The sequence below is a fragment of the Myxine glutinosa genome, chromosome 1 (genome assembly GCF_964187855.1).
Source record: "Myxine glutinosa chromosome 1, kmMyxGlut1.1, whole genome shotgun sequence".
NCBI classification, from domain to species: Eukaryota; Metazoa; Chordata; class Myxini; order Myxiniformes; family Myxinidae; genus Myxine; species Myxine glutinosa.
In genome coordinates this window covers 175944550-175966167 of record NC_136261.1, presented here as the reverse complement: position 1 = coordinate 175966167, position 21618 = coordinate 175944550, and the positions used below count along the sequence as shown (strand labels likewise).

Sequence of the window (21618 nt, the reverse complement as noted above, 5' to 3'; positions counted from 1 at the left end):
TTGGGACATTCAATCCATCCTGTTGTACTCGACTTCACTAAAGGTGGTGCTATTCAAACCAACTGCAACAGCGAGGAAGCAATATGCCCCATCATTTTACCCGGGGGTTTCCCGGCGGCCGAAGGGGCCGCTAACCCCGCTAAACCTGGGCGGTACAACATTTTACCTCCAACAAATGTGGTCCAAATCCATCCAGAGGTGTAAGAGTGCATAGGTAACACACAGACAAGTAGACAGACAGCCAAACAGATCGCCATTTATAGTTATAGATGCATTGTAAACTGAGAACTCCTGAAATTAATTTGTAGTTGTCTTCGTTTTGTGTGAACTTATGCACTGGTGGCGTCTTTTGTAGGGCCACGACCGTGGTGTGAATTGGGCGGCTTTCCATCCTACCATGCCACTCATCGTATCTGGAGCTGATGATCGAATGGTGAAGCTGTGGCGCATGAATGGTGAGCATGCAGCCGCGAATTGGTGCCACGTAATTGTCTTGTGTGTTATTGTCAATTGTAACGTTTGAGTTTTTGTTGGTGGAACCAAGGTCTTTGTCCCAAGTAATGTAGCAGAAACTTGAGACAGATATCTTGTTTCTCTTCTCATTTTGGCTTTCATTTTAATTCCTTCTTCAACCCTCATCTCATAAATGTTCCACTCTGAGGAAGCTTGGTGTGCCCATCACTTTGTGTATAAACTACATTATTTCTACATTGTAATATTGTCAACAAATGTGTTTTGTTACTTCACTTTCGCTTGGTGTTGGGCTAGCGGCTAGGGTGCCAGCTTAGGATCCTAGGATCCTGGGTTCGAATCCCGGTCGATCGCTGAATTAACGCCAGGGGGGTTGACTCAGCCTGTCATCCTTCCGAGGTCGGCAAATTGAGTACCAGTTCACTGGTAATTCCCTGTGTGTCGTAAAAAGGCGACAAACAGGGTTGGCGGCAGGAAGGGCATCCGGCCGTAAAACATTGCTTCAAAAAGGGGACCAAAAAAACAACAACTACCACGGTACCCGAAAAAGGCCAACCCCCTCTTGCGGGGAAAAATGGCCTCTAAAGGTGTTTTTTTTTGTTTTGTTTTTTTTACTTTCGCTTGACAAACAAAAAGGAAGAATTATGAAGTTTTTAATTTTATTTATTTATTTATTTTATTTTCCCCTCATGTTCTGCTTTGTTGATCTTTATATATTTTTTCACGAGTCTGTTTACTTTGAGTCCGCTTGCACAATGGCAGAATTTTAACTCTCATCGTTACCCCACTTCCCACTTACTTACATGCCTTACACACCTCTGACCTATTTACCTCGGCCACCAAAGGTGGATCGAGGTTATGTTTTCACCCATGTCTGTTTGTGAACAAAATATCTCAAAATTGTGGATGGATTTTGACGGAACTTGCTGAACCGGTTGTGTGTGTGAGAAGGACGATTCAATTCGATTTTGGTGAAGATCTGAATATGGATTCGGATATGAGCATTATTTAAAATTTTAAGTGACTTCACCATTGGGAGAGATGGCTACTAACGATACTTGGCAGATATCTCAAAAAGTTAGGGATGGATTTGGACGAAACCTGTTGGACCGGTTGTGTGTGTAATAAGGAAGAATATATTCAATTTTGGTGAAGATGCGGAACCAGATCCAGCTAGTGTAATTTTTAAAGTGATTCTTCACCATTGAGTGATATGGCCAACCAGGTGGAGGTATGCTCTCGAATGAGTGCTGTTCTAGTTCCTTGCTGTTATATTCCCTTATTCCCCTTTCCTTTTTGCTTTGACTTCATCCATACTCCTCCACTGATTATTTCATTATTCCTTATGCATACATAGTACATGGCCTCTAATCAAACAAGGAAAAGGAAAGCTACCTGTGTGGAATTCGGATAATGCATTAGACACAATAAATACACCTTGTTTTAACTTTCTAAATAATTATGCTTTGGAAAATTGGCAAAAAACTGAGGGATATGATTGACATTCAAGACCAGCCCTAATCTCTTCAATAGCTGGCCTGTGAATTATGTGTGCCAGTAATCAGGCCAAGCTTGGCATGAGCTTCATGTTGCCACAAGGAAGACAAAAATCTGATTTATTGTTATCGTTAACTTATACATGTGTGCTGTTTAAGTAACTGTCACAATTGGGCACAGCTTACATTCTTTCAATCCCATTCCCTTGTGAACACCGTCATCATGGCCACCATGATGTGCCCAAGTCGGGGGGATGAGAGGGGAAGTAGGCGAGATTTCCTATGGAGCTGGAGGGGCAAACATTGCATTTCACATTTTTATTATTTTTGATAAATTATAATTTATTTTTACGGCATTGCAGTGTCATGTGCATTCCTTAGCAAAGCATTGCGATGCATTTCTGCCGATAACCTGAAAGCATATTCTATTTTTTTCTGTGCAATACTGTTACGGATTCGGCCCTAATTATGGTTGTTATTGTTATCATTGTTGGTTCTAGATATTATGCTTATTGTGGCTTAAGGGAAAGGGTTATTGTGGTGAAAAGGTTTAAAAGCGCTCCTGGTAAAATGTGGCCGGAAATCCGGATCGTGACCGGAAGAGGTGGAGCGAGGAAGAGGAGGCGGGAGGAGATCGTGAAAAGACGTTTTAGTTGAAGCTCCGGACCGGTTGGTGGAGTGTACAGGGCGAGTGGACCCTGCGTCCTTGAAAGGAAGTTCGGGCGATCGGAGATATCGCCGGAGGGCTGTGGAGCCTGTGTAGTCGGGTATCCTCATTGAGGTTCTGGAGTATCCTTGCCTCAAAGCCTGGGTTCGAGTGAAAGCCGTCCGCCATCTTCGCCACGCGTGCAACCTGCAGTGAACATGTTTTTGTCGCGTCGGCCGGGCATTATTCCCTGGTGGGTTGCCGTGGACGGCTGTGCAAGAAAGGGGCTTTTGAGGATTGTATGGAGACTCATTAATTGAACCACAAACGTGTACGTCGGAGCGCGTCTTTGGGGAGGTTTCCCATTCCACCGCTATTGTGCTGGGTGTGGATCACGGGACCTGCGGGTTGCTTCGATCGTCCACACCTCAATTGATTGTGATCGGACATTGATCCAACAATCGCTGGAGCGAATTGACCTCGCCTTGGAGGGGTACAGAGACATTGGGGGAGTACTGTGAGTTTGGGTTAAAGGACGAGATAAGGTGGTACCATCTTTAAAATAGTGATTGTAGGGCGAATTGTTATTATTATTTGTGTCGTGATTCCGGTGTGATTTATAATATATTATTGTTTGTTCATAACCATTGATGTGGTTTCATTATTGATTTGATTGTTTCATATGATGGTTTCATTGAGAGTTTCATTATTGATTAATTTCCACAAAGGATATCATATTTTTCTGCCGGGGACCCTCTCGGGGTTCGGAGGTTTACCGAGACCAGGGGATAGGGGAGGACCCCGTAACAAATACATAGCTATGGATTCAAATGAAGAAACCACTTAATTTAAAGCCATTTATAATTTGCCAAACTTAGCTATTTGATTAGCTTTTATCACACTTGCAGTTGACTTGCATGTTATAATTGAAAGAAGCAATGCTCTTTTTGTGTTCTTTAAACCTCCCACTCATTTGGAATTTCATGGTTTATTTAATGCTGTAAAACTTGTACAATAGTTGTCTTGCTGCCCGTTGACTCACGTTGCCTGAATTTCAGACTCTAAGGCATGGGAGGTGGACACTTGCCGTGGTCACTACAACAATGTTTCCTGCTGCCTGTTTCACCCCCGCCAGGAGCTCTTGCTCAGCAATTCTGAGGACAAAAGCATTCGTGTTTGGGACATTTCCAAGCGGTATGGCTTGTCTTTTTGCCTGCTTTGTTTTAGCTAGATCCCCGTCTTACTTTTTTCTTAGCCCTTTAACTCACCATTTAGTCATTACTCACTGGAAGGTTATTAGGTGGGTGAAGTGAAGGGGAAATGTCGCCGTAGAGTATATGGAGAGGTGAGGGCCAGGTATGAGCAACTTGGCGAAGAAGCGGAATGTTTGGAGGATTGAAAGAAGTACAAAGAGGCATTTAGGGGAATTGCAAAAGTGTTGTGTGGAATCACGTCAGGAAAGGGTGCATCATCAAGGAAGAGAAACCAGGTATGGTGGATGGAGGAACTAACGAAGGCAGTTGGTGAAAAGAAGGAGTTTTGCAAGGGGATGGAGAAGATCAAGGATATAAGGAGCAGCCATATGTGGGTTTGCTGCACCTGGCTGGGGAGAAGAAAACAACAAGAAGAGCTGTGGATAAGGCAAGTATTGATATGGAAAAGGTGTACATCAAGTTGGAAGAGGATGGTGGAAAGAAGATGATCTATAAATTGGCTCTTGACAGGGAAGAGGATAGCAAGGACATGAAGGGGGTTGGGGTGGTGGGCGGTGATTAAGGATGAAGGCAGGAGGCTCGTGATGGAGAGGGCGCAGTAATGAAGGTGTGGGAAGGATACTTCAAAGAGCTATTGAACTGGGAAGGAAGCATTGGCAAGCTGGAGCTACCGAGTTATGTTGAGGGGAAAGTGGAGTTGGTGGAGATCACGGAAGAGGAAGGGCAGACGGCATTGAAGAGGGTGAAAAAGGGAAGGGCGCCAGGCATTGATGTGGTGTGTACAGAGATGATAATTGTAGCGGGAGAAGTCGGAGTCAGTTGGACGAATAGGTTGTTGAATGTGTGTATGTGAGATGGTTCAATTCCAGAGGAGGACCGGGTTAATTGTGCCAATCTGTAAGGGGAATGGGGGATGTTGAAGATCTGGGGAAGTACAGGGGCATTACACTCCTTAGTCATGTCATGAAGTTGCTGGAGAGGGTTTTGGACGGGAGGATAAGGAAGAGTATGGAGAAGGAGATTGGAGAAGAGCAGCAGGGGTTTGGAAAGGGTAGGGGAACTACAGATGGGATGTCCGTGCTGCGACAGATGGTAGAGAAGAGGCTGTTGAATGTACAAGGTGAAATGGCATTGGGATGTGTGGATCTGGAGAAGGCCTAGGAAACTGTCCTGAGAGAGATGGCGATGGCAACACTGAAATGGATGGGAGGCTGGATGCAGAAATTCGGTTGTTGGAAAGGATGTACAAGGGAAGGGTTTTGGTTGCTCCTGGGATGTCGGAGTACTTCAGTGTGAACATCGGTTTGAGGCAGGGAAGCGCTCTCAGCCCACTCATGTTTATGATGGTGATGGAGCTGGTAAGCAGGAAGGTGAACATGAAAGATATTCTGAGGAGGATGTTGTATGTCGACGATCTGGTTGTTGTGGTGGAGCGTGGGTGGGAGATGTAGGAAGTACTGGGGGAGTGGAAGGAGGCATTTGAGAAACATGGGCTGAAAATTAGGATGGAGGAGATGGAGATAATGTGGGTCGGGCAGCAGAGAAAAGAAATTAATATCAGGTCGTAGGGGAAGGAGATCAGACAAGAAAATAGGTTTGAGTATCTGGGGGGAACAGTGACTCGGGATGGTAAGTCAGAGGCAGAGGTGTGGAGGGTGGTGCAGGGTGTAATGGCAGACAGAAATATTTCAAGGAGATTGAAAGGAAAGGCTCTGGTGTCTTGTGTAATGCCGGCCTACTTTTACGGTCTGGAGACGATGGCACTGACAGAGACAACAACAGAGGCTGCAGGTTTGCGAGAACAACTGGGTCAGGAGGATTGCATGAGTGAAGAGTGTGGATAGAAGGAGAATGGATGAACTGAGAGAGGAGATTTGGTGTGTAGATGAGCTTGATGGGAAGATTGGTGAAATGCCGGCTGAGATGGGCTGGACACATGGTGCGGATGGGGGAAGAGAGAATGGCAAAGAGCATGGATAGGTGGAAGGAACAAGGTAGGAGGAAAAGGGATAGACCATGGTTGAGATTAGAGGATTGTGTGAAGAGGGATATCAGAAAGGTGATGGTTGTTGGAGGGTGGAGAGTGTTTGCTAAGGACAGAGGGGAGTGGAGAGGAGCATTGTGGTCCAGTAGGGGCAGGAGCTTAGTGCAATTGAACCTCACCCCTTATGGAGGGAGGAGGAGGAGAAGTAGTTGTAGTCCATCCTGATGTGCAATATTGCTACTATTTGTAATTTTAGGAGTGGAGTGCAAACCTTCCGACGAGATCATGACCGCTTCTGGATTCTGGCCGCTCATCCCACGCTGAACCTCTTTGCTGCAGGTAACTCAGTTGATTTATAGCTTTCCTCAATAATTGTAATGCTCTTGTATTGAAGGGGATAAGAAGGCCAAAATAAACAATTATCTTTTGGACATTTTTGTTCTTTTTTGGCGCCTCTTATTAGTTGCCTCCGTCACCAAAGGTGGATGAAGGTTATGTTTCCACCCCTGTCTGTTTGTCTGTCCATTTGTTTGTTTGTTTGTGAACAAAATATTTCAAAAAAGTTGTGGACGAATTCGGACGAAATTTGGGAGAGATGTCGCGTATGTGACAAGGACGAAATGATTCGATTTTGGTGATGATCTGGATTTGGATTCGGCTACTAGAATTTTTAACGTGATTCTTCACCATTGGGAGACAGGGCCAAAAACTATACATAGCAGGATATCTCAAAAGGTTGTGGACGGATTTGGACGAAACTTTGTGGACATGTGTGTGTGTGTGACAAGGACGATTTGATTTGATTTTGGTGAAGATCTGAATATGGATTCGGATATGCGAATTATTTAAATTGTTTAAGTGATTCTTCACCATTGAGAGATAGGGCCAAAAACGATACATAGTGGGATATCTCAAAAAGTTATGGATGGTTTTGGACGAAACTTGTTGCAGGTTGTGTGTGACAAGGAAGAATCGATTTAATTTTGGTCAAGTTCCAGATTATTTTTTTTCCAGCTCGTATAATTTTTAAAATGATTTTTCACCATTGAGTGATATGGCCAACCAGGTGGAGGTATGCTCTCTACTGAGTGCCGTTCTCGTTAATTAATTAATTAATTAATTCATTCATTCATTGTTTCCTGCACATGGAATTCATATGGCAGCCCACACCTTGCCTGCAATAATGTTTTGTGCTCACGAAGGACCTTTAACATTACAGGCAAAACTCCACAAAATGTTGGCATGTATTCAAAGTGAAGGTGATATGAATTCTGCATATGATATGAATTAAATATGCTGCTCGTGGCTTTTTCTAATGTCAGGCAATGAGAATGTTTGGTAGCAAGGGAAGGAATGTAAGGTAAATCATAAGTCTGAACAGGATTTTTGTCAGGCATGATGTTTTTCAAATTGTTTGACATCAAGATTAAGGGTTAGTGCCATTGAAGTCAAAGGTGCAATGAAACATTATTGGTGTTCAATTGGAGAAATTGTAAATGCAGAAAGATAGGGGAACATTATTTTTGGTCCTCATCTTTGTGCAACCATGAATAGAAAATCCTGATTTAATATCTGCAAAGTCCAAGTCGAATAAATCTATATATATAAAACACTGTGTGTGTGTGTGTGTGTGTGTGTGTGTGTGTGTGTGTGTGTGTGTGTGTGTGTGTGTGTGTGTGTGTGTGTGTGTGTGTGTGTGTGTGATGTTACCGATAGACTCCTAAACGGAGAGGCTCACGTGCTTGATATTTTGCATAGACATGGCCATTGAGCCTGGGAAGAACATGGCCGACCTAAAAAAAAAAATTCCATAATATTTTTTTACCATATTTTTACCTCAGCGCATTTCAGCGAGGAATATTATGCACGGAATCTGAGGCGGTGGCAGAGCAGCGCGCTGATTCGCTCAGAGCGATCACGTGATGTTCCTTGCCGCCATAAACTCACAGTTACGCGTTCGCACGTAATTCAGAGCGAAAAGCGATTGCCTTTTTTCACATTTCAGCGAGGAACATTGCCATTCACACCACATAGGGTTTTTTTTCTTTCATCTTTAGATCCATATTTTTTTTCAGCGAGGAATATTATACACGGAATCTGAGGCGGTGGCAGAGCAGCGCGCTGATTCGCTCAGAGCGATCACGTGATGTTCCTTGCCACCATAAACTCACAGCAAGTAGCATATATTTTATCATGATTAGCATTTAGCATGATTTAGCATGATTTAGCATAGATAGTAGCATGTTTCACATAGATTTTTTTTTTCAGCGAGGAATATTATACACGGAATCTTAGGCGGTGGCAGAGCAGCACGCTGATTCGCTCAGAGCGATCACGTGATGTTCCATTCCCGCCGCCAGACCATTGAACATAAAACACAGTTTGTGTGTGTGTAATGTTACCGATAGACTCCTAAACGGAGAGGCTCACGTACTTGATATTTGGCACAGACATGGCCATTGAGCCTGGGAAGGACATGGCCTACCTAAAAATATTTGACGAGATCCATATTTTTTATTCATATTTACCTCAGCGCATTTCAGCGAGGAATATTATACACAGAATCTGACCTGGTGGCAGAGCAGCGCGCTGATTCGTTCAGAGCGATCACGTGATGTTCCATCCCCGCCGCCAGACCATTGAACATAAAACACAGTTTGTGTGTGTATAATGTTATAATGTGTGTAATGTACGGGTCTCCCTTCCCCCGCCCGGCAACGCCGGTACTGGAGGGCGTCACAGGATCGGTGAGTCTCCAAAATCCGCTTCGTGCTGTTGCGAAGATGCAGGACGATGTCGCGATTGTTGTGCTGCTCTCCGACCATGAGAACTGCAACGTCATTGTTGACTGGTCATCCCCTTCCCTCCCCCTTCCCCCTCCCCCCTCCATCCTCCCCTCCCCCTCCCTTCCCCCTCCACCCTACCCCCTCCCCTTCTCCCCTCACCCTCCCCCTCCCCCTCCCTTTTCACCCACCCCCTCCCTTTTCCCCCTCCCCCTCCCTTTTCCTCCTCCCTTTTCCCCCTCCCCCTCCCCCACCCCTTCTCCCCCTCACCCTCCCCTTCCCTTTTCCCCCCCCCCCCCTCCCTTTTCCCCCTTCCTTTTCCCCCTCCCCCTCCCCCCCTCCCCCCTCCTCCCTCCTCCCCCCTCCCCCCTCATCCCTCCTCCCTCCCCCTCCCCCCTCCCCCCTCCTCCCTCCCCCCTCCCCCCTCCTCCCTCCCCCCTACCCCTCCCCTCCTCTTCACAGCATCAATCACAGGCTCTATTCCCATCATCTTTCGCAATTCATCATTTGTCCTCCTCTCTCTCAACGATACTCCACACATCCATCGAACCATTCGCATTTCCACCCTTTCCAACCTTCGTTGCTGCTCTACGTTCATTACCCATGTCTCGCTCCCATAAATCATAACACTTCTCACACATGCAGCATACACCTTTCCCTTCAGCTTCAATGATACTCCCCTCCTCATCAGCACGCCACTCAGTTCCCGAAACTTCTTCCATGCACATCTCACTCTCGCAACCGTTGCCGAGTCTGATCCACCTTCTCCATTCAGCATGTCTCCGAGATAGCAAAATGTTTTCACACCTTCCAGCTTCACGCCATCTCCAAGATCCAACTCAACATTCCCTCCATCTGCAGCTCCCTCTGTGCACACCTTACATTTGAATGTAGCTGCCACACTCGTTAATTACCCTCTCAGACCACTACATTTTTGATGAACCCACTCAGCGCACATTGTACATTGAATGGAGTTCACTCCGACACCCTTCCTGCACACAGCACAGGGCCACTTCCCAGTTCTTTCCACCTCACCACATGCTTTACTACTTGCCATCACCTTCGTCTTTCCGATATTCACCTTCAGACCTTTTGTCTCCATACATTCCTTCCACTTGTTCATCTTTTCCTTCAGTCCATCCATACTTTCCGCAATCAACACCAGATCATCTGCATACAACAACTCCCACGGTAAATCCTCCCTTACGTTCTGAGCCAGCACCTCCATCACTGCTACAAATAGTAGTGGACTTAGTACCGACCCCTGATGCACTCCCACCTTCACCTCAAACTCACCACTGTTCCCGTCCTTCGTCCTTACAGCTGTGCGCGCTCTTTTGTACATTGCCATCACTACTCTGATCAACCATTCCTCCACTCCTAACTTCCTCAATGCCCATGTCAATACTTTGCGTGGAACCCTATCGAATGCTTTCTCCAGATCAACAAACCCAAGAAACAACTTCTTCCTCTTCTCCGTGTACTTCTCCTGCAACTGCCTCACAATTGTGAGCAAAATATCTTGAAAAATAAACGAACTACTAACTTCTAATCTGGTGTGTGGGTGTGCCTACGCATAAGGGAGAACGCTATTGAAAATTGGGTCGCCACGTCAGAATCCAAGATGGCCGCCTTGCGTCTTCCACTTTGTCAACTCACATCACTTCACCGACGGGGGACCTAGGCGTAATGCTTGTCTCCATTGTTTTACACTTCAGCATCGTTATTCACGGTGCATGAGAAACAACAAAAGGCTAGTGGTGCGGGATAACCGTCACAACTCAGCCCAATAACCACGATTGGTTGAAATTAAACCCCACAATAACTAAATCGGTGCATAAGAGGTTGCCCGGGATTGGTCAAAACCCACGATATTTAAGAGTTTACTGTATATCGTTTTGGCCTTATCACTTTAAAATTCTCAGATCCAGATGCGGATCCACATCTTCACCAAAATCTAATAATTTCTTCCTTGTCACACAACCAACCACCCAGCCTTTACACCAAGTTTCATCCGAATCCGTTCATAACTTTGAGATATCCTGCTCACAGATTGACAAACAAACAGGTGAAAGAAAACACAATATCTGTCCACCTCTGCTGGTGAAGGTAATGATTATAAATAAGAAATCATTTTTCTGCTTTAAAAACTAAATAGGGAAACAATTTTCTTTAACTTTGATCCAAGTTTCATGGTGGTAGTTGTCCATAAATTGCTTGCAGGAAAATAAATTAGTGGACATCAGTGTTTTCTGCATTCCACGTGGATTGAAAGGGCCTTAGTAAATGGTTTTCTCACCTGGGATCCCAGCATCATAAACAGTTGTTGTTGTTTTTTTTTTTTTTGGTTGTTTTTTTTTTTTTGTATACAAGATCGAGGCTCGTGAAAGAGCGAACATTAATCACACAGAAAGACAAACAGACACACAAAACAAATAACATCGGGAGCGGTAGACAAGATGGGGAGAGAGGGGGAAGGACACAAACACAACATTTGAGAGCAGGAACCGAGAGACATGGAGACATCGAGAGATCTGTGGGAGGGAGAGGGCTTTGGGGGGAAGGCATGGGAAGGGGGGGGGGGGGGGTGGGAGAGGTATAAAACATATGGACACTGCCAAGACTTCCAGGAAAGAAGTTGGAATTTCAAACAAGGTGGATCTGGGGTGAATTAGTGGGGGTAGAAAAGATCAAGGTTTTGAATGGGGGAAGATAAGAGATGGTGGTGAACAGCTGTTTTGAAGACCTGGAGGGAGGAGTGTGATTGAAGTGAGTGTGGGAGTTTGTTCCAGAGGCGGGAGAAAAATATGGAAATTTCATATGGAAATGGAAATTTTTCTTATGGAAATTTGAATCGGGCCATTCCAAATTTTATTCAATTTGCCAAAACCTTTTGCTGGGTTTGCTTCTGTTTAGGCCATGACAGTGGCATGGTTGTGTTCAAACTGGAACGAGAGCGTCCTGCATACGCTGTTTATGGGCACACACTGCTGTATGCCAAAGAGCGTCTTTTGCGCCGACTGGACTTCAACACTATGAAAGATGCTCCGGTACTGCAGCTCCGCGGGTAGGTCGGCCATCAAAACTGATGTAAGCCTCTGCTCCCGTCTGGATGTCTGTGTTGTCCGTATAATGCTTTACAACGCTTCATTTCAAAAGCATTTATTTTGATGATTCACTTTTTATCTAATGCCACTAAATTTTTTGTTTGAAATATACTGCTTTTTGGTATATGTTCTGGTTATTTTAATGCACAAGGGGCATTCAAGAAAAAAAAAAAACCAGGACATTGACAATTGTATCACAAGAAGTACAGGAAACTGGAATTTGTTGATGTGGCCATTTGTGGCTGTTATAGTTAATTTTCCAAATGGCGGCAGCAAGTATGCACTGCACCATAGGTTCCCAAACGTTTTTGTTCATGACCCAAAATGTTGTCACATTCGCCTCGCGACCAAAATGGTACCGGTCGGAAAATGCATACTTGGCACCTACCATAAAACCTACCTACCATAAAAAATTGTCAGAGAAAACACTTTTGACGTAAAAACTGATATTTGTGAGAAGATGATAAGCTACCAACGTTTAAATATGGTGTACCACTGTGAGATCAAGCGGTGCGTAGTCATCCGTGACCTATCAGAAGACCTTTGCGACCCCAATTAGGGTCGCAGCCCTGGTTTTGGGAGCCCCTGCACTACACCAATGAAATGATGTGTTCAGTGAACCCTTTCTTTGTAGCAGAGGGTGCAAGTGGCAATTAATTGTTGTAGACTCCATGTAGTGGACGGAAAGATGCATGTTGCCCGAAGCAATGTTTGAGGACAGTAATTTAATAGTGTGATGCTGATGCATCGAGTTCAGGCCTATACTCATTGTGTTGTTACAGTAACACCACAGACAATCGTGCGCATACAGGACATACTTGTCTGGTAAAAATAAAGCATTTACTTTCACTAATTTATCATCCCGATGGACATTAGTCATGGATCTCTGCTCTCCATATAGTGCAGGACGTGCTGAATTTCAACCTGTGTGCATGCTTGGTACCATGGTAGTTCACTGATGAAATGAACAACCGATGATTGTATGCTGCACAGTCTGGCCAGTACATCGCCTAAATAAAGGGATTAGCAATTTATATGTTTCATAAAGGTTTTTGTATGTAATTTCGGTTTTAGCCCGAGTTGTCAAGGCTGAATAGTGTGAAAATACAAAAGGGTCACCCGTCATCATCAACAAACTACTACTGCAGGCAACGATTGCAGGATCACACAAAACAGTGCTAATTCCCAGAATTGCAATGCAGCCCACTATTTGTTTGGCAACGACGCTGGTTCCCAGTCCAGCTCGCATTTGGCATGACAATCTCATAAATACTTTCGATTGTTTGTGAGCTTGTTTGTGTGTTTCTTTGCGCATTTGTACGTTATTATTTCAAGGCTGAACCGTAGCACCTTGAGGCCCCAAAGGTTGGGCGGATGTACTCCATATTTTGGGCAGGCTTTTAAGGTACTACACGTTGGCCTTGCCGGCAGTTTTAGGCCACCAAAGCTGCTATAAAGTGTATATTGGGACATGGGCCAGGCAGTCTGTGTCCCAGAAAACATATCGCTTTGGGGAAATATCGCTTTAAATTGCACACCTAGAGTGGGCTGATGCTAGTATGTATGTATGTATATATATATATATATATATATATATATTGTTTTACATTGCATATTAATCTGCGGATGATTTCCCACCTCTCCCAAGGGGCTCCAAATTTCCAGCATTCAGCTTGTCTTTCAACCCTGCAGAGAATGCTGTATTGTTATGCACGGTATGTATTGCACACACCATTCTTTTAATGTCTTGCACTTTGCAATGAAAGTGAGCCGTGCTGTAATTGATTCATTCCATGGTCTCTTGATGTAATACACTTTGTGCAGAATCATGGGGGAAGGTTAATTTAGATTGTACTCTTTTATCGTTTCTGAACTTTGAAGAGAAAGAAAAATAAAGTCGATAACTTAGATTTTAAAAATTATTCTACTTGAAAAATATTAATATGGAATCGTTGTTACATTATTGTTTAAATATTTAATTATGCCTTATTGTTAAATATGAATGAAAGCTTGGATCCTTCAGTCACATTGTTTTTTTTGTTGTTTTTTTTTGTTAGTTTTTAGTTTTTTTAGTTTGTGTTTTAGTCACATTTGTTTTTCGTCACCATTTTTGTTTAAAACAGCATTTAAAGTTCTCTTGGTTGTGTGGCACCTTGTTTATCATCCCTTTGGTCATTTGGTGTATCATGCTGATAATTAAATTCACTGCAAATTGCCATTGAATGAAATAATCTCTCGCATCTCGGTGAGCTCAAAAGGACGATCAATTAAACATTATCGATACAATGTAGAGATATTTAGAGGTGTTGCAACATATTGCAGCAAAATAATTTTATTATAGGTTATGTGTGACTGGCAGGATGGTTTTGGTATGCGCATTCACCTCTGAGCTATCTAACCTTGGTTTGAATATAGAATAGCCCAGCTATAAACTGTCATACTGGTGTTTCACAGGCAGGGCGATTCATCAATGTGTGTGCCACCCTCCGGATCCGATGGTGTTTGAGATACCAAGCTGTCCTTCGCAAAGAGTAGGCAAGCCATTGATGGCACCCTGGCCAAATTCCAAATTCCTGCCCTGACTTCCTGTGTTGAAGTGGTGACCGACCTATCCAGGATTGTATTTAAGCAAACTGGTTCTTCAGAACCGACGCTCTGTATATAGCATGGTACCTGATGATAGGTTATCTGAATTGCAATGGTAGATTGAAGTTTTTAGTGAGTAATGCAACTCCTCCATGTTTTACACAGAGAGCGAGCAATGTTGAAAACAGCACGTATGATCTGTACTCCATTCCCAAAGACACAGATGGTCAAACTCCTGATGGTGAGGTTTTGTATTGGGAGCTTTTGTGATTATTGTACCCAGAACCTTTGTTCAAAAAAGATGTTGTTCTCTTAGTGTCAGTGATTGTATTGTTTCAGCACCAGAAGGAAAGCGTTCATCAGGATTGACTGCTATTTGGGTGGCAAGGAACCGATTTGCGGTTTTGGACAGAATGCACACGGTCGGTACTTTATCATCTTGGCTAATACATACCTCTTTTTATACGAGTACTGCCTGTCATGGTAGATGCAGCTTGCAATGTTCCAACCCAATCCTTCTCTTCCAGATCTTGATTAAAAACCTGAAGAATGAGGTAACAAAGAAGATTCCAGCACCAAGTACAGACGATATTTTTTATGCTGGCACAGGAAATCTTCTACTGCGAGACAGTGACTCTGTGTCTCTATTTGACGTCCAACAGAAACGGTGCAGATTTGGTTTCAAGAAAATGGTGGGGTGGGAGGAGGGAGAGTGGGGGACTGGGAACTCGGAAATGGTGGGGGCTGTGGGTACAGCAGTTGGAAACGAATGCATTTGTTCAAAATATTAAACTCCTGCAGACTTTCTATTTGAAGGAATTTGAGAGGGTCATGACAGAGAATTACAGGAAAGCAGCAAAAATTGAGATTTTTTTTTCATCTTTGCTTAGGAATCTGGCCAGTGTGAAGATGTCAAAGGTGAAGTATGTGGTCTGGTCTGGTGACATGTCACATGTTGCTCTTCTGGCAAAACACAGTAAGTGTAAAGGTGGCGACGTGATGATGTGGATTAAACGGTGAAACAGATAGAACTCAAGTTTGTTCATGGCATTTTCCCCCTCCACCTATGAGTTGATCATCATAAGGTTTAAAGGTCACAAAAGTACTTTAATTTCGATCTAGTTTGGCCACCATTTGGGATTAAAGGAAAACATTTAACAATCATTCTCTCTTAAACCACTTAACTGATAAATGCAAAACTTTAAATTTGTGATGAACTACCCAAGGAAAATATATTTTGTAAGCAATGATGTCATCATTCACATGGTCTGACAATGATATTGGATCAAAGGAAAACCTTTAAAATCTTCTTCTCTGAAACCCCTCAACCAATGAATGCGAAACTTAAAATATATGATTGACTACCGATGTGGGAACTTTTCATTAAAAGAAGCTGATCTGAAACAAGAAGGCCACCAGTGATGTCCTGATACAGATAGTGGGCAATATCTCAAAAAATATGAATTGAATTAAAAACACCTTGGAGTTGCACTTTATCAAATAGGGATAATTTAGACACAAATGGACGTGACATCATCATACAGGATGTGGCCAATATATTAAAAAATATGGATCATAAACAGCAGGGAGTTGCTCTACTGTGAACATGTCAATACGACACAACCTAAAATGTGTATTCGAAATCCAGCTCTTATTTTTACCCTGATCCATCTGTCACTCCACTTTTTGTCAACCAGCTAGGTGAACTACAGAACAATTGGTTCCCTATTTTTACTTTTGTTCATGTCAAACTGAGTTATGTTAGCAAATTTAATTGTCACATTTTTGTTATTTTCCTGGGTAATCCAGATTCTATATTAAATTCTGGAATGATTAAATAAACAAACCCTTCATCTCAAGGATGATCAAAGGAAATTGGATGCACCTGAGCTCAATTTGGAGTGTCATAGCAAAGGGGTTGAATACTTATTGACTCGAGACATTTCAGCTTTTCATTTTTTATTAGTTTGTAAAAATTTCTAAAAAAACGTTTCTACTTCGCCATTATCGGGTATTATGCGTAGATCAGAGACAAAAAAAATCTAAACTTAATCCATTTAATATTTAGGCTGTAACACAACAAAATGTGAAAAAGTCAAGGGGCGGGAATACTTTCTGAAGGCACTGCAGTTGCACAGTTTTAGTTAAAACTCTGATCCCATATTGGATTGAATCCAAATAGGAATCCTAATGGTAAGCACGTGACCAACTGAGTGTTGATCAAGTTTTTTTCCAGCACGCATCAAATGCATGCCAGATTAAAATGCTGTCATGCCAGCAGACGTAAGACAGTGGATAACATACAGAATTGTCGTGCAGTGATAATGATCTGCAACCGTCGCCTCGAGTCCTTGTGCTCTATCCATGAAAACATCCGTGTGAAGAGTGGTGCATGGGAAGACACCGGTGTATTTTTCTACACCACCAGCAACCACATCAAATATGCCCTAACAAATGGGTAACATGTTTCACTCACACTCTTCTCTCCATTAATTTCCTCTGCTGCATTGCATGTACTTTCCAACACCTTTCCTCATTATGTTCTTCCTCTGTTCTGGTGTGGTATTCCAGTGATCATGGGATTATACGTACTCTGGACCTGCCAATCTACATAACGCGTGTGCGTGGAACAAATGTGTTTTGTTTGGATCGTGAAAGTCGACCTCGCGTGCTCAGCATTGATTCTACCGAGTTTCGCTTTAAACTTGCCCTTGTTAACCGCAAATATGATGAGGTGAGTGTAGAATTTGTTGGGTTGTTGTGATGATGAAGATGCTAAATGTATCACCACAGGTTTTTGTGTTACTGTTGATGTGTCCCAGGCATGTAATTGATATCATAAAGTTAGCATTACTTGATTATAATGTCTTACTTGTTATTCATTATTATTTAACCATTGTTATTATTTCTTTTGAGTATTTCACTTTGTTTTAAAACCTATTTTAAACTTGCAAACATTCTCTCTCCCTCTCTTCCTCTCTCCCTCTCCTTCTCCCTCTCCCTCTCCCTCTCCTTTTATCCCTCTGCCTCTCTCCCTCTCCCTTTATCCCTCTGCATCCCTCTCTCTCTCTCTCTCTCTCTCTCTCTCTCTCTCTCTCTCTCTCACTCTCTCTCTCTCTCTCTCCCGCTCTCTCTCTCTCTGACATGCTCCCCCCCCCCTCTCTCCTCTCTCTCTGACATGATCTCTCTCTCTCTCTCTCTCTCTCTCTCTCTCTCTCTCTCTCTCTCACACACACACACTCCCGCTCGCTCCCTCTCTCTCTCTGACATGCTCTCTCTCTCTCTCTCTGACATGCTCCCCCTCTCTCTCTCTCTCTCTCTGACATGCTCCCCCTCTCTCTCTCTCTGACATGCTCCCCCCCTCTCTCTCTCTCTCCCTCCCCCCCCTCTCCCTCCCTCTCTCACATGCTTCTGCTCTCTCTCTGACATGCTCACGGCTCTCTCTCTCACGCTCCTGCTCTCTCTCTCTCTCTCTCTCGCTCTCGCTCTCGCTCGTTCTCATGCTCCCCCTCTCTCTCTCTGACATGCTCCCCCTCTTTCTCTCTGACATGCTCCCCCTCTTTCTCTCTGACATGCTCCCCCCCCCCCCCCTCTCTCTCTCTCTCTCTCTCTGACATGCTCTCTCTCTCTCTCTCTCTCTCTCTCTCTCTCTCTCTCTCTCTCTCACGCTCCCACTCTTGCTGTCACACGCCTCCGCTCTCTTTCTCTGTCTCACAAGCTCCCGCTCTCTTTATGTTCACATGCTCCCTCTCTCTCTGTCTCACACACACCTGCTCTCTCTTTCTGTCTCTCCCTCTGTCTCACACACCTGTACCCAGATATCCTTAACCCTCTCGTCTGCATATACAAATTATTGAAAGCCCTTCATAAAACCAAAAACGTTATAATAGAGGGTTCTCTGGAGCACCTACAAACCTCTGCTTCCAGGGGATGCTACTTCTCCCCTGTCACGTCACACAATCGATGGTAAAAACCACCCCTGGGGTGGGCAGGCCAAATACCAGCTCACACCCTAAGGCGAGGAGCATGTGGAAACCACGCCCCAATATGTAAATTGTGTCCTGATCATGGGGCGTTCCAAGAGAACCAAATTGTTGCCAAAGAATCAGGACTTTATACAACTCTGGTGGTATCAAAATTATCATGTTTTTTTTTTTTTGTATACAATATCTAGGTTCATGAAGGAGCTGGAATATCATTGGAAGTTAAATACAAATGTCACTCTCAAACTTGAATACAACTCTCACATATATGCAAGTGAGCCTTCTCTAATTTATCTAAACACAGCGTCAAATGATTGAGAGTGTTTTTCGAAGGAGTTTTTGAAATTTTCCTGCATCGTGTTGTGATTCAGGTACTACACATGGTGCGGCATGCAAAGTTGGTAGGACAGTCCATCATTGCATACCTACAACGCAAGGGCTATCCAGAGGTCGCTCTGCATTTTGTAAAGGATGAACGCACCCGTTTTGCACTTGCACTTGAGTGTGGAAATCTGGAGGTGAGTGTGTTTTTCCTTTCTTTATTTCATTTTTGGTATGTTCCTTTCCCTTGAAAGAGCAGTTTTTTGAGAAGAGACCTTTTATTGTATGTTTACGAATTCAGGTTGCGTTGGAAGCAGCGAAAGCTTTGGATGAGCGTGGCTGCTGGGAGCGGTTAGGTTCTGCAGCTCTGGCACAAGGGAACCACCAGGTGGTCGAGATGAGTTACCAGCGCATGAAGGCCTTCGGGCGACTTTCTTTCCTTTACGTCCTTACCGGCAACTTGGTCAAATTACGTAAAATGATGAAAATTGGTGAGCTATACATTTATTTCACTCAAAATGCTTCAATAGCTTCATTATTTGAGGGACCCTACAAATATAATTGGTCAGAGTCATAAATATTGCAAAAAGTGTTAATGAAAGCACAAAATGCCCCTACAAGGACAGCCGAGTGTCTATTGGCAGCTGAAATACCTGCAAGTAATACACACCACTTCTTTGGATATTATGTTAAGTGCATATTAAAATTTTCTGTTTGTTTATATATTTATCTTTTTCTTTTTTTTTCAATATCATGCCCAGTCCATCTTTAATTTCCAGGTGAAGCTACACAACTGGTTTATTCTGCAAGTGGATTGACTTGACTGTAACAGGACTTTATGAAACACTTTTGACTCGTACAGTAACACCCGGGCTTAGGTCGGCAATGCGTTCCTGAACGGTGCGACAAATATCGAAATGATGTCAATCAAAGCAACTTTTGTCATAATTAATGGAATAATGGAAAAAAGGAGCTCAGTGTTCAAAAGGTTTAGGTTTTGCATTTAAACTTCATCCATGCAAAAATAACACCAGGTGTTTTGACTCAACATGTCATTCTTCTGAGGTCAGAAAAATGAGTACCAGCTTGCTGGGAATGAGCAAGACGAGTGTCCTGTGTCGGCATGGCGAACCGTCCAGGATTGTGTCCCCTGGCCAAGAGCCTTATATCATGAGGAGGATCATCCCATCCATCCTCTCCTCTACCACCTCCAACATTGCTCTTTTTACTCCTTGTGAAATTCTGATCGTCACTTTGATTTAAGTTTCATTAATATCAGGTCGTCATGTTCCCCCAAAGCTACATCTATTCGGTTGATTAGCAATACTGTGAACATGTCGCTTAAATTGTGAAGGTCCTGAACGTTCTTTTTTTTTTCTCATTCACAAAGTATTTTTTATTATTGTATAATCCTGCTATACGATATATTTATAATATATAATCCTATATATTTATCCTGATGTGATGGGGGTGAGTTGCTTGAAGGATGAAGTGGGACAAATCGTTGTGGACCCAAATGGAATTAAAGGAAGATGGAAGAGATTTATGGAAATGCTGTTGAATGCAGAGAATGAATGGGACGGCAACATCGAGAGTAACCCAGTTTTAGGACCGGCAGAGAAGATAACTGAGAAGGAAGTTGAGGAAGCAATAAAAGCAATGAAGAGTAGAAAAGCGGGAGGGCCGACGGGAGTTGTTTGAGATATGTTGAAGGCAGCAGGAAGTTGGGGTGTGAAGAGAATGACAGAGATCTGTAATCTGGTGGTGAAAGAAGGCCGCATGCCAGTGGATTGGGAACTGAGTACCCTCGTCCTTCTATACAAGGGGAAAGGTGACCCTCTGGACTGTGGCTCGTATCGAGTGATAAAGTTATTGGAGCATGGAATGAAGGTATTGGAAAGGGTGTTGGAGAGGAGGACAAGGAAGAAAGTGAAGCTCGACGAAATGCAGTATGGATTTATGCCAGGAAGAGGAACGACACGCGCTTTTTATTCAAAGGCAGTTGCAGGAGAAGTACATGGAGAAGAGGAAGAAGTTGTTTCTTTGGTTTGTTGATCTGGAGAAAGCATTCGATAGGGTTCCACGCAAAGTAGTGACATGGGCATTGAGGAAGTTAGGAGTGGAGGAATGGTTGATCAGAGTAGTGATGGCAATGTACGAGAGCGCGCACAGCTGTAAGGACGAAGGACGGGAACAGTGGTGAGTTTTAGGTGAAGGTGGGAGTGCATCAGTGGTCGGTACTCAGTACACTACTATTTGTAGCTTTGATGGAGGTGCTGGCTCGGAATGTAAAGGAGGGTTTACCGTGGGAGTTGTATGCAGATCTGGTGTTGATTGCAGAAAGTATGGATGGACTGAAGGAGAAGATGAACAAGTGGAAGGAATGTATGGAGACAAAAGGTCTGAAGGTGAATATCGGAAAAACGAAGGTGATGGAAAGTGGTAAAGCATGTGGTGAGGTGGAAAGAACTGGGAAGTGGCTGTGTGCTGTGTGCAGGAAGGGTGGCGGAGTGAACTCCACTCAATGTACAATGTACAATGTACAATGTGCGCTGAGTGGGTTCATCCAAAATGTTGTGGTCTGAGAAGGTCATTAACCATTGTGGCAGCTACATTCCAATGTAAGGTGTGCACAGAGGAAGCTGCAGATGGAGGAAATGTTGAGTTGGATCTTGGAGATGGCGTGAAGCTGGAAGGTGTGAAAACATTTTGTGACCTCGGAGACATGCTAAATGGAGAAGGTGGATCAGACTCGGCAATGGTTGCTAGAGTGAGATGTGCATGGAAGAAGTTTCGGGAACTGAGTGGTGTGCTGATGAGGAGGGGAGTGTCGTTGAAGCTGAAGGGAAAGGTGTATGCTGCATGTGTGAGAAGTGTTATGATTTAGGGGAGCGAGACATGGGTAATGAACGTTGAGCAGCAACGAAGGCTGGAAAGGGTGGAAATGCGAATGGTTTGGTGGATGTGCGGAGTGTCGTTGAGAGAGAGGAAGACAAATGATGAATTGCAAAAGATGATCGGAATAGA

General features: G+C 43.7%; 2 protein-coding genes across 7 annotated transcripts in view; one reads left to right on the top strand and one right to left on the bottom strand.

Annotated features, from left to right (window-relative positions):
* The window catches only part of LOC144889833 (uncharacterized), a 191209-nt gene that overhangs the window by 98919 nt on the left and 70672 nt on the right, over window positions 1–21618 (bottom strand). The window lies entirely within an intron of this gene.
* Window positions 1–21618, top strand: part of COPA (coat protein complex I subunit alpha) — a 123734-nt gene that overhangs the window by 82123 nt on the left and 19993 nt on the right. For all 6 annotated transcript variants that reach the window (XM_078780412.1, XM_078780411.1, XM_068123006.2 and 3 more), the window contains 13 exons: window positions 356–455; window positions 3672–3807; window positions 6068–6150; window positions 11511–11661; window positions 13350–13416; window positions 14453–14528; window positions 14627–14709; window positions 14815–14954; window positions 15178–15263; window positions 16607–16745; window positions 16859–17021; window positions 18642–18788; window positions 18893–19082. In XM_078780412.1, coding sequence (XP_078636538.1) covers window positions 356–455; window positions 3672–3807; window positions 6068–6150; window positions 11511–11661; window positions 13350–13416; window positions 14453–14528; window positions 14627–14709; window positions 14815–14954; window positions 15178–15263; window positions 16607–16745; window positions 16859–17021; window positions 18642–18788; window positions 18893–19082 — 1561 coding nt within the window. The remainder of the gene's footprint in view (window positions 1–355; window positions 456–3671; window positions 3808–6067; window positions 6151–11510; window positions 11662–13349; window positions 13417–14452; window positions 14529–14626; window positions 14710–14814; window positions 14955–15177; window positions 15264–16606; window positions 16746–16858; window positions 17022–18641; window positions 18789–18892; window positions 19083–21618) is intronic.